We start from the raw sequence: 12,636 nt of genomic DNA on the forward strand, positions 1-12,636 counted from the left end.
TAAAATGACGATCTTGGACTCATTAAGTGTTGGAACATTCTGAAATTTGAGTGCCAGATTTGGAACTCATTTTTGAACATTCTTACCATTGGAAATTTCTAAAAAATGTCAGAGGTGATAGAAATTTCCTTCGCATCATAACCTTCTCCTTTCCCGTAGAGACCCAAAACCTGTCCCATTAAAATTATGATCTCGGACTCGTTAACCGTTGGATCATTGTGAAATTTGGAAACCATGTTCTCAATTCATTTTGGCATATCTTTGCCGTTGAGATTTGCAAAAGAATGTCTGGCAAGGAAGAAATAATCATTGCACGCAGATAGTAGAATGGCTTCAATCTCTTCTCCTTCTCTCTAACGTTTGGAAACTTTATCAGAGCAACCAGAGGAAAAGCTTGAGGAATGTCACGAACCATTAGAGATTCCACTATCACAGCCAGAACACACGTGAGCCGGCTTAGAGGTAAGAGATGAGTTTATCACAATTGTGGTTAGAATGAACATGTGTAGGAATCCTCATGGAATCAAATTGGGGTTTATTTTTGGATTGTATTGAAATTCTTCATGTATGATTATGTAAAATTGTTTGAGGGGTTTTACTCCCCGTGGATTGAGAAACATTTTTTTATAATTTGTTTGTGTTTATGATAGGATTAACGTGATAAATAGTTATCTTGGGATCATTAAATGATGATTGAAATTGTGTATAAGTAATAAATTAAATATGTGATGAATTGTGGGATAACATGTTGCTTTGAAATTATAATATTGTTATTGAGATTGAGTATAAGTGCAAAGTTAAACATGTGTTAATTTGTGAGATACACGTAAACATGTGATAGTGGATTGTGATATTATGAGATGTGAAATTGTGAAGATGAGATTTAGTTGTGAATAAGTGTGTGGTTAACACTTGATGTGAAAATACTTGTGTTGTGAGCTGTGAATTATACAATAACCCGACTAGTGTTTACCTTGAGAAAAATATTCATGCGCAGTGTTAAAAGAAAAGTGTAGATTTCCTTGTTAGGAACCAGTGTTAAATTGTAGCGCAATGTATTAAACGTATTTAAAACACGAGTGTGAGGTCATAGGTATTGTATAATTTATGAGCAGTGTCTGTGCGTGCAAAAATTATTTTAGGGGTTGGACCTGAATCAAGAAGGTGAGACCCTAACAGATTCTTCGGAGTCTAGACCTTAGGGTAAAGACACTCGGTTTGAGTGCTCCTTTAAGTCTATGCTGATCCCATATTGTTGGAGCATTCTGCAAAACGGAGTGACCTTGACTGGTCACCTTATGATTTTATTTAGTGAGAGTGACCTGACATATCCATTGTGTGGTGTGACTTGTTATGTACTCCTAAGCGCCCCAGGGTGATTTTTCACTGACATGATAACACATTGCATAAAGGCTTGAGTCTTAGTGTATCTGTTGCATAACACTTGTATATTTATTGATATTGATTGATTTAGTGATATTGTGTTTTGATCTTTGAGTACGTGAATGATGTGAAAATGAATGAGACGTTTTGTGTTGTGATGTGATGTTACACGACAAAGTGGTGGAATTACATGAACTATGTTTAAGTAAGTTGTATTTTATTTACATGATATGTATATCTAGTTGTCTCGTTTCTCTCTATTAGTTAGGAATGTGACAAGTCACTCCTTGTGTGCTATTTATGTTTGGATCTTGTGATGATCTCAAACTTTGTGTTTGTGGGAACAAATGGTTAGGTGAATGGTTATGGAGAACCTCATGCTAGAGGAAGCAGAAATACAATGCTCTGATAGGATGTGACATTGGGGTATAGGTTTCTATATTAATTGCATGAAGTCTTGGATGACCTTGTTTGAACCGAGATGATTTTATTATTTGTTTGAACAAGTTTTATTATGATGCGAAAAAAGTGAATGTGAGTCTTTTACCCTTTTGAAATGGCTTTATTTAAATGTGTTTTAAAAATTTTTAATTAATTATAATTTCTTTTCATTTTATTATTAGTACATATATGTATGAGATAGAGAGTATCACATATAACAAGTTATATATTTTGATAATCAATTTGACGTTAAATTATAAAATTGAGAAATTAATTTATCCTTAAATTATGTCTAAGATTAATTTATTATATTTTTCACATTAAAAACTAATTGAGTAAATAGGCATTTTGGTCCCTGATTTTTGACCCATTTTACAAATTAGTCTCTATCTTTTTAAAATGTTAAAAATAGTCTCTATCTTTACATAAGTTTTGTAAAATAGTCATTGCCATTAAATTTGAAAGTAATGTCGTTAGTGAGGTGTATTGTTGGCAAATTTAGTGTTACATAGACTATCCAACGTGGCAAATTGTCCTAGATTGTGACACGTAGACTGGACTTTGATGCAAAATTTAAAAAGTTGTCAAATATTTTCTTCTTCACTTGCTTCTTCTTCCTCAAATTAGGGTTTCTAAAAAAAGAAGAACGTTATGAGGTTGTTGTTTTCATGATTTTTTTTTTCTGAAGGCAGTGAAGAAGAAGGATTCGTACCCTCTGCGGCCAGGCATGCAAGGTTTTTTCATCACTTGCGATGGCGGTAGAGAACACCAAGCCTCTCGTGAAGCTCTCAATATTCTCGATTCCGTATGATTTCTTTTCACCCTTCCTTTTCTTTCGAAGAAGTTATGTGCGGTTCCGAATTGTATAACTTGAATTTTTGCCTTCAATTTTAGGAAGATCCAGATATCAAGTAACTATTAGCAATGCCAATTTATTCAATTGCAAATTTCCATTAGTGCAAGGTTTTCTATTTCTTTTTCCTTTCGCCGATTCTATTATTAATTTCTTTTTCCTTATTAATTTTGTATATTCTCGATTCTTTTTCCTTTTGAGAATACTCCTGGAAAGCTATCTTTACTTTAAAAATTCTTGAAACTCTCTATACTTAAATGTGCCTTTCATGAAGTGCACCATTCAACAACTGGTTATCACTGCATTCAAGAACTTAAATTTTCTTATACATCACAAAGATGCAAACAAGTGATTCCAAGAATTTTTTTATTTACTTTTTTTTTTCCAGTTGAAGGAAGCTGGGGGGCAAGTTATTACATTTTGATGTCTTGTGAATGAAATAACTAAGGCTCGATTTGGGTTATGTTTTTTTAGAAACCCTAATTTGAGAGAAAAAAAGCAAGTGAAAAAGAAAATATTTGACAACTTTTTAAATTTTGTATTAAAGTCCAGTCTATGTGTCACAATATGAAACAATTTATCACGTTGGATAGTCTATATGGCACTAAAATTGTCAACAATGCATCTTATTAACGATGTTATTTTTAAATTTAATGGTAAAGACTATTTTGTAAAATTTATACAAAGATAAGGATTATTTTTAATATTTCAAAAAAGATAAAGACTAATTTATAAAAGGGATCAAAAGTTAAGGACCAAAATATCTATTTACTCAAAATTAATTTATAAATATCTTACACTTTGAAAATAATTTCACCATTTACCCTATTTTTTATATATAAAAAGGAAGGTAGTACATCACATGAAAATAAATTTTGAATATAAAACTTCATGCAAACAAATTTCAGAATTCCACGTAAGAAAAATTAGTCTATATTTTTTCATTATCTTGGTATGTGACAGAGTAAAAAAAGTAAAATTCGGTGCCTCGATGGTCGTGTGCAATAGATTGTCCAAAACATCAGTTCTTTTCAGAGTACTGCTGTTTGCCAACTTTCCCGCATTTTCTTTTTGTTACTTTTTTTTTGGTCACTTTTTTCCAAGCTTCTCTCTCTTCTTCTTTTGTCACTTTTTGGTTTAACACTCTTTTCTCAGTTCTCCACAGAAGCAGTAGAAACAGAACTTCGTTGCAAAATATGGGTGCTTCTGACGACAACAACAACAACTTTCTCCAAGTTGTCTTCAATAACTTTGATGTTCTTGCACTGTATGTCTCTTTTTTCTTACGCCATTGCAAGACACTAATTCAATTTTTTTTTTTTGTTTAACTCTTTTCTCATTTTATGGATATTATTTTGATCTGTTATAAATTCATTCTCTGTTTGGTCTTTTCTCCAGGCCCTTGGTTACGCTTGTTTACCCTTTGTAAGTATGCTTCTTCTTCTTCTTCTTTTTTTTGTATTTTCTTTCATTCGGGGAATGTATGTCTGAATTTTCAACTTTTTCTACATACCCTTTTTGTGTTTATGGTTAGATATGCTTCAATTAAGGCCATCGAGACCAAGTCTACTACTGACGATCAACAATGGCTCACGTATTGGATTCTGTATTCCATTCTCACAATCTTTGAGCTCACATTTGCCAAAGTTCTTGAACTGTAAGCTCCTTTGGCTAATGACCATGGGTGAATCTATGACTTCATTTATGCTATCATGTCATGCGATATAATTTGTAAATGGTTCAACACTGAATGTGCTCTCTCTACTTTATATATAGTTGCTTCACAATATAACTACCCCTTTGTGTTGTGTTTTATGGAGTATTAAGGTTGATGTCTCACATTGCTTGGTTTTGTTTACCTTCAAGTGTTTTTATATATCAATATGATTTAAGGGCTTTCGAATAAGTGAGCAATAAGTCTGCATTTGCATGCTAGAAATTGGGCCAAGTGTTCTTTTTCTTTTTGGGTAAATACCTGAATTTGTCTTTGAAAGTGTTTGGTATATTAGTATGTAAAAGATGAAAAATTATTTTTTTTTTAATCTTTGAATGTGTAAAAATGTCATATATTAGTCTTGTCATTAGTTTGGTATGTGAAGTCTAATGTCTCTACTAACATGATAAATGAGGACCAAAATATCATAAAAAAAATTGTCAATTGGATAGTTGACTCGGAGTAATCAATTTATCATTAAGATGTAGATAGATTAATTTATCATTTTTAAAATTTATTTCTTCTTTTTTCTCCTAGCCCTTTCTTTCTTTCTCCTCCTCTTTCTCTTGTATCACAGTAAGCTAATGTAAAAAGATATTTCCGACGATGATTCCCTCTCTTTCTCTCCTTATTTTCTTTTTCCTTCTTATTCCCTCCTTTCACGGTGGCAGAAAATCTTAAATATATTGGTGATTACTTGATTGGGTGTTATTGAATTGGTTCGAGGGCGAAATAAAATAACTTTGAAAATCACAAATTTTGGATGGTGTTCCAGTTCTAAAGCAAAGGAATTTGTCATCCTAGATGGTGCCTAAATGCCCAAAAAGTCAATGCTTAAGCAGTCAAGATCCCTCGCCACTCATCACGTCCATCAATCTACTCTCATATGCATTATCAATATTGTAAAATAATTATAAAAAAAAGAGTGAAAAAGGAAAGGGATGATGCATATGAATAATTTAATAATTTGTAGACGAAATTTGCAATGATAGAAGATCAAATTGAAAATGGAAAAGGAAATTAGGGTTGTTGTTGTTTCTTACAAGGTATGGATTCCATGAGAGGATGAAGAATAAGAAGAAAAAAGAAAAATAAGGAGAGAAAGAGAGGAAAGGAGGAAAGCAAGAGCATAGAGGAGGAAGAAAGGAGAAAATAAATTCAAAAAATGACAAATTAGTCCATGATATTTTAATGACAAGTTGATCTTGCTGAGTTAGTTACCCAATTGATAAACTTTTCTCATGACATTTTAGTCCTCACTTGTCACATTAGCAAAGACATTAAATTTCATGGATCAAACTAACGACAGACCTAATATGTTGGTATTTTTTACAAATTCATGGATAAAAATATAATTTTTCATTTATCAGGAACTAATATGTCAGCAAAATACACTAAAAGGGATGAATTTGGATATTTATCCTTTTTTTTATTGTCAAATATCAGTTCTATCTAATGAAGGGATTTGAACTCACGACTTCTTTCCCCTTTCCTTCTCCATTCACCTCCAATATCCATCCTTTGAACTCCTAGGCCAAGTGAACCTAATACGCTGCAAGTTGTTTGTTCTGTCCCCTGTGCGACCAAGAATAGGCCACATGGATTTTTTGTTGTATTCACAGGATTTAGAGGCTGCTGATAAAATGAAGCAGTTGTGTCAAACTTAAAATGCCATGACTTTTGTTTTCTTTTGTGTTTTTGATTATTTAAGAAAAGATGGTGAGTGAGGATGCTTGATTGTCTTTGCAATGTTTTCTCATTTTGTTTTCATTGCTTTAACTTGTTTTAGTGTTTCTCCAATATAATTATTGTGGTGCTAATTTCAGGCTTCCCATTTGGCTTTTTGCCAAGTTGATATTCAGTTGCTGGTTGGTTCTGCCTCACTTCAATGGGGCTGCGGTTGTTTATAGGAATTACATCAGACCATTTTATATGAACCCCCAAATCCCAATTCCACAAGGCTCTCAAATCTGGTATTTTCCGCAAAAGAAGTCTTTATTCAATGAGCCAGACGATGTTCTAAGTGCTGCTGAGAGATACATGGAAGAGCATGGTACAGAAGCCTTTGAAAGACTTATAAACAAGGTACGTACGCACATATTACCCAATATCTTTAGTGAAGAATATTTAGTTCTGCTTCAAAGTTAAGATCTTTCTAACATTTGAGAAAGTATGGCTTTGGGACGATTCAACTTGCTTATGTTATTCGGGAATTACATGATGCACTTAATTTAGATTCCCCTCCCCCAAATTATACCTTTGAAAAATCTAAAAAAATGTTGAACAAAGGTTAGTTTAGTTGATAAGGGTAGGACTCATATCTTGAAAGAATGGAAATTTAAATTTAATTGTAGATGTGAAAATTTTATTGATGGATGATATAAATATTTTTATAAATTGTTAAGTTTTGAAGTCTGTCTTGATCCTATGACCTCGTAGGACTCAACCCACCGTAAACTCTTAGAAAAGAAAAGAAAATTTAAATATATAACATTTAATTTAATTATGAACTAAAAGCAGAATTTTGTACAAGTCACTCTTAAAGGCTAACTAGCATGGGAGAGTAATCGTTATAACTTTCTTGTATAACTGTCGTCTGGATTGTTGCAATAAACCAGGAGAGATTTGGCTCCTAGTCCTTGGAATATATGTAATGTAGAAAACTAGAATTTATCACATAAATCTATATTATCTATCTTATTTTCCACATTGACTCTTATCAGTTCGATATTTTCTTACACAATAAAAAATAAATAAACAGAATAAAAAAGTTCCATATTTTCTCTTTGTATGAATCATTTGAGCTAGAAAACCAGGAATTACAAGCTGAAATTTCAATTACAAGTTGAAATACATGTGTTATACATTTTTAGTCATTCTCTTGTGGTAAATTTATAGGGTGATAGCCTTTTTCCGCAGCAAGTTTCACTTCGTTTGTGTTTGGAACAATACTTTAATTCAGAAAAACGTAATTTGATTTGATTTTCAGAATGACAGACAAGCTAGAGCAAGGAGGAATGGAAATTACATGATCTTTGATGATGACTACATATATTGAACTTTGTTAAAGTGTCACTTTGGCTGTTGCTAATATTTCAATATATCACATTGTGTGATCTTTGATGATGACCATATGTGTGTAACTTTGTTGATGCGTCACTTTGGCAGTTACTAATATTTCAGTAGATTATTTTGTGGGATGAAATATAAACTACGTACTAATTATTCTCTTCTCATGATTTTTTCAATAGATAGTTGTTTTTCCATAATCATCCTGATCTGAAAGATGGCAAAGGAGCTTCCTAATTCCACTTTCTATTAAAGTTGGTGATGATTATTATTGAGTTTGATGACTGAGGAAATCCGGAAGTGTTAACATTTGAATTGATTTCAAGATAGTGGCGGATTTAGAAAAAAAAAATTAGTGGGAGCAAAGTGCAAAAAATTAGTATGAATTTGTTTTCTTTTTTATCATTTATAATTTTATAATATTTTTTTAAAAAATTATTTTATGTGATAACACCTATTTTTTATGGGGCAAAAATAATAATTATTTAATCATATATTTAAGTAAGAAAAAAAATGAATTTTGTGGGACTAGTGTTATGAAAACCAATCAGTCATCGATCCCATTAAGACATAGAGTCAATAGATCAGAAGTTTAATCCATGGGTCATATATTGACTTGATTGACCCAGTACATATATGAAAAAAAAAAAAATAATATAATATACCTAACAAAATATAATCAATTCATATTTTTATACTTAAAATTAAATTCATTGTCATGATCAAACTATAAATATTATATAAAAATTTATTACTATAAATTATTGTGTGTATCATTAAGTAATTAAGAAAATTCTTATTTTTTAGGATTAAATACAAAATTTATCAAATGACTATAAATAAGTCAGGTAAAGATGTATAAAACACATAAATATTACATCATATCATGATCAATATGATAATAATTAGTTATTATATATTAATAAGATTAAAAAAATAATATTATAGGAGCATATTATATGTCATTCAATAACTAGTTATTAACAATTTAACATGTTATAGGAATTAGGAAAAAAAATTCTCGACCAGATCAACTCGGTTCGAGTCACCGGATTTCCTCAAATCTGACCAAGTTAAACCAGGCCAAATTGGATTGCTTCCATTTCCAATCCTGCACCTTAATCAAATGTTCTGGACAATGGGTCCTGGTCGAACAAATTAGGTCGATTCGGTTTTAATAACTATGGTGGGGCAATTGCCCACATAGCTACTAACCTACATCCGCTACTTAATTCACTTAAAACTCTCTAAGTGAAAATAAGTTAGATTAATGCTCATCAAATGTGTGATCAGGTTTTTACAAAAAAAATAATCAGATCAAGTCTTTTATTAAAGTTTATTTAATTAAAAATATTAGATTTTGAGTCATTCAAACTGTTTTTTAAACTTAATAAATTGACCTATTTAAATAAATATAAATAATTTTTTTTGTTAATATTATCATTTTCTATGATATTTGTTATAACATATTAAAACTTTATGTTTATGTATCTTTCTAAATGTTAAGTATGTTCACTTAAAAAAGCTTAAGCTTGGCTAGGTCTAAGACCTAACAAGTTGTAAACCTATAAGCTAACTGTGTGCTTGGTAAAATAAATTGATATGTTAACTTATTAATATTAAATGACACAAAAAGATATATTTAATATGTTTAATATTTGAATTTATTTTTAATAATCTATCATCGTAGTACAACATGTTTGTATTTTAAAAGAATAGTAAAGATTTAGTGGTTTTACTCATTATTTAAAATCAATTTTTAATAAATTAATATTGTTTTAAATGACGTTTTCCTTTTTAAAAAAAGTATAATTAAATTAAATAAACTTTATTGTTTAAAATCAATTTTTAATACCAACAAGTCATTGGTGTGAATCAATCTGGACTCAATCTTTTTAAGTAAAGTCTCTAAAAAATTTTAATTTTTAATGTTTAAATTTTTATTAATAATATTATTTTAAAACAAAAAATAAAAATTATTTTTTCTTCACAATTTTGATTTTTTGTATCAAATTTTTTTAGTGACCAAATGTTTTAAATAAAAAACAATTTATTAATTTATTAAAATAAATAGTTTAACATTAAACAAAATAATTACAAAAGGTAGAATTCTAAATTTCATAATAACTAGAAAATAAATAATAAATAGAAGAATGTTAAAATAAGAAAAATGATTTTTATGTTGAATAAAAGTGTAAAAATAAATTTAAAATAAATTAGTGAGGATGATATTAAGAAGAAAAAAAGTTAATAACTTATAAGTTAATTTATTTTTCATAAAGTACTTGAAATAACTTATGAAAAACAAGCTACTATAAAACAAGTTAATGTATCAAACAAGCTTTAAAAGTAACTTTGGTATAAAGAAGCTTATAAGTTCTTCAGTAAATTTTTTAAAAGAAAAATTTGTGTTATATTTAAAGATCTTATTACAAAATTTGTGCTTAAATATTTTATTATAAAGAAAATCAAATCCATAAATGTCAACATTTGAATTGATTTCCCTGTAATTCACTCAAAATTCTCTAGCTAATCACCACTTAAGGGGTGAAAATAAGTTAGAATGCTCGTCAAAGCTCATGTCTGATTAGATTTTTTTTTATAAAAATAATTAGGTTAAGTCTTTTATAAAAGTTTATTTAATTAAAAATATCAGTTTTTAAGTCATTCAAAACATTTCTTAAACTTAATAGGTTGAAATATTTAAATAAATTTATATAAATATTTGTTGTCAATATTATTATTTTATATTAAATTTGTAAGTTCATGTATCTTTTTAAATATTTTTTTTGTTAAAGAAAAAATTAGAATTGTCAAAATCAGTCAGTATGTCCCACCTTAACTTGTTTAATATATAGGTGGGTCAATCCAATCTGCTCACTTTTGGATGAGTCTATAAAATGTTAGTCTGGCTTGATCTATCATAAGTGGGTGAATTAAATGATTTTGCACACCTAAATATAAAGAAAAATATTTTTTTAAAATAAAATTCTAGCTTTTACCAATGGTCTGTAGACCAGATCACATAACAACTGCCACATTAGAATATGCACAAAACAAATTTTGAATCTACAATGACAAGAAACTTCAAGTAAAATGTTGACTTAAGCATGCACCCCTGTTCACAAAATTAAGTTCCTGAATACTCTCATTTCCATATTAAGTACGCATGTACCTCCATTTTTCTTAATGGTGTGAATTCGGGTCTTGGCTCACCAAATTCACACTTTGTTTTAGAAAAATATGTTGTATTCGGGTTTTCCATGATCGAATTCTTACGGATTTTTTTAAATTTTTTTTGTTTACTTTTTATTTTGTTTTCTAAAAAAAATTAATAATATTTTTAAATAGGTTTATTTTTTTGTCCGTTTTCCTACTAATTTTCGTTGTCTTATTTTTAAAACATTCATTTTGGTTTCTTAATTGTGAAATTTGACTTATTAAAATTATTTAAATTTTATTTTTGATGTTTTTGGGTGATTTTGCATTCTTTTTTAGTCCAAATTAGTTAGGTTCGATAGTCTTCATGCACAAAAATTTAATGATATAATTTCATATCTCCCATTGATTTAAAAAGGCTTTAAAAGGTGTGCAAAAAGAAAAAAAAAATCCCTTTTTGTACTTAGAAAAGGGATTCTCAAACTTATACCATTATATTGATCTATATCAAAACTATGGATTTAACTAATTTTGGAACCAAAAAACATTATAAAAAAATCACAAAAATCATCCTACGAATAACATTAAAACTAAAATTTTAATAATTTCACTAAATCAAATTTCACAATTATGAAACCAAAATGAATGTTTTTAAATGAGTACGATCAAAATAAAAATCAGTAAAAGAAATGGACAAAAAATAATTAAACCTAATTAAAAACATTATTAAATATTTTTTTGTAAAAAAACAATGAAAAACAATGTTAAGAATTCGGTTATCGTAAACCAGAATTCTTAACCTGAAACCAATAATTTTTTTCGAAAACAAACTGTGAATTCGGTGTGTCAAGACCCAAATTCACATCGTAAATAAAAGAGGAGGCATCTGAGTACTTCATTTGAGAAGGGAGGTATTCAAGAACTTAATTGTGAGAATGTGGGCAGAGATAAAAAGTCGTAAAATGTCATCTCTAATACAATTAAAAAACGCAATAAGAATTCAGATTCTACAGGGACAATTATCAAATAAGCAATGATAGTAACCATTAACCAAATATGCAATGAAAGTAACCAAATATGGAATAACGGTAACCATATATGCACATAACAATTTTCGAATCTACAAAGTAACCAATTGGCCAGAATATGCATAATAAGAATTTAAATTCTCAGAATATGCACAACACAAAAACTTCAAGTAAAAACAATAATAAAAACCAAAAATTCACAATTGGTTGTTCATTTTCATACTACTGAAATAGTGAAATGCAATAACCAAATGGCCACTGAGATTTTGAGAAGTTACTAAGAAGAGCAAGAAACTAACGAAGGAGAAAAGGTAGCGCTACAACACTAGATAATGGGTATGGAATAACGTTGGCTGACGGCACGATGGTCATTGGCGCTATGGAGAAGTAGACCAATTGAAGAAGAGTGAGAGAGGCAGCAACGTGTTAGGGTTGTTCGGTTTGTGTCATGAAGAAGTGAAAGCTGAGTGGTGTGGTGAGTGAGTGTCCTCATGAGTCAGTTTGTGAGTGAATACTAATAGTTGACCGAGATTACTCATTAAGCTAAGATGAATAATGTTTTTTTTTTTAAATGATAAGCTCGACTAACCATGGGTTCAGCCCGACTAAGTCAGATCATAAGTGGGCTAGATCAAATTTTGAAGATAACTAAAATTGACAAAAAATAATAATTCAGTCCACCCCAATCTGAATCCGTGATAAACTGGGTTGGCCTGTGGGTTTCCACAGGAGTGTGTAGGATGACTCGGCTCAACCCAAAATCGAGAAACCCAAAAAAATGTGTATTTTGGTTGATTTCAGGTAGATTAGCAGGTTGGGCGAGTCCAAAAAATGGGTTTGTGTAGGTATCCGAGATTCCAAACCTGTCAAAAACTAACCTGAGCCGAAGTTATATATGTTGTTATAATGTACAATAGGCTTAGCCCAATCTATATGTTAGTAATAAAACAACGACCAGTTAAGCCATGTGTCACCGTTTTCCATTTTTT

The 12,636-nt window shown here is 29.8% G+C and overlaps 1 protein-coding gene across 1 annotated transcript; it reads left to right on the top strand.

Annotated features, from left to right (window-relative positions):
- The first annotated feature begins 3,783 nt into the window (after positions 1-3,783).
- LOC114395650 (HVA22-like protein c) lies at positions 3,784-7,627 on the top strand. Its single transcript, XM_028357480.1, has 5 exons — positions 3,784-3,944; positions 4,076-4,102; positions 4,212-4,334; positions 6,218-6,476; positions 7,381-7,627. The coding sequence occupies exons 1-5, from the start codon at positions 3,874-3,876 to the stop codon at positions 7,447-7,449; spliced, it is 549 nt and encodes a 182-aa protein (XP_028213281.1). The 5' UTR covers positions 3,784-3,873; the 3' UTR covers positions 7,450-7,627.
- Positions 7,628-12,636: the final 5,009 nt, after the last annotated feature.

The sequence above is a fragment of the Glycine soja genome, chromosome 18 (genome assembly GCF_004193775.1).
Source record: "Glycine soja cultivar W05 chromosome 18, ASM419377v2, whole genome shotgun sequence".
NCBI lineage: Eukaryota > Viridiplantae > Streptophyta > Magnoliopsida > Fabales > Fabaceae > Glycine > Glycine soja.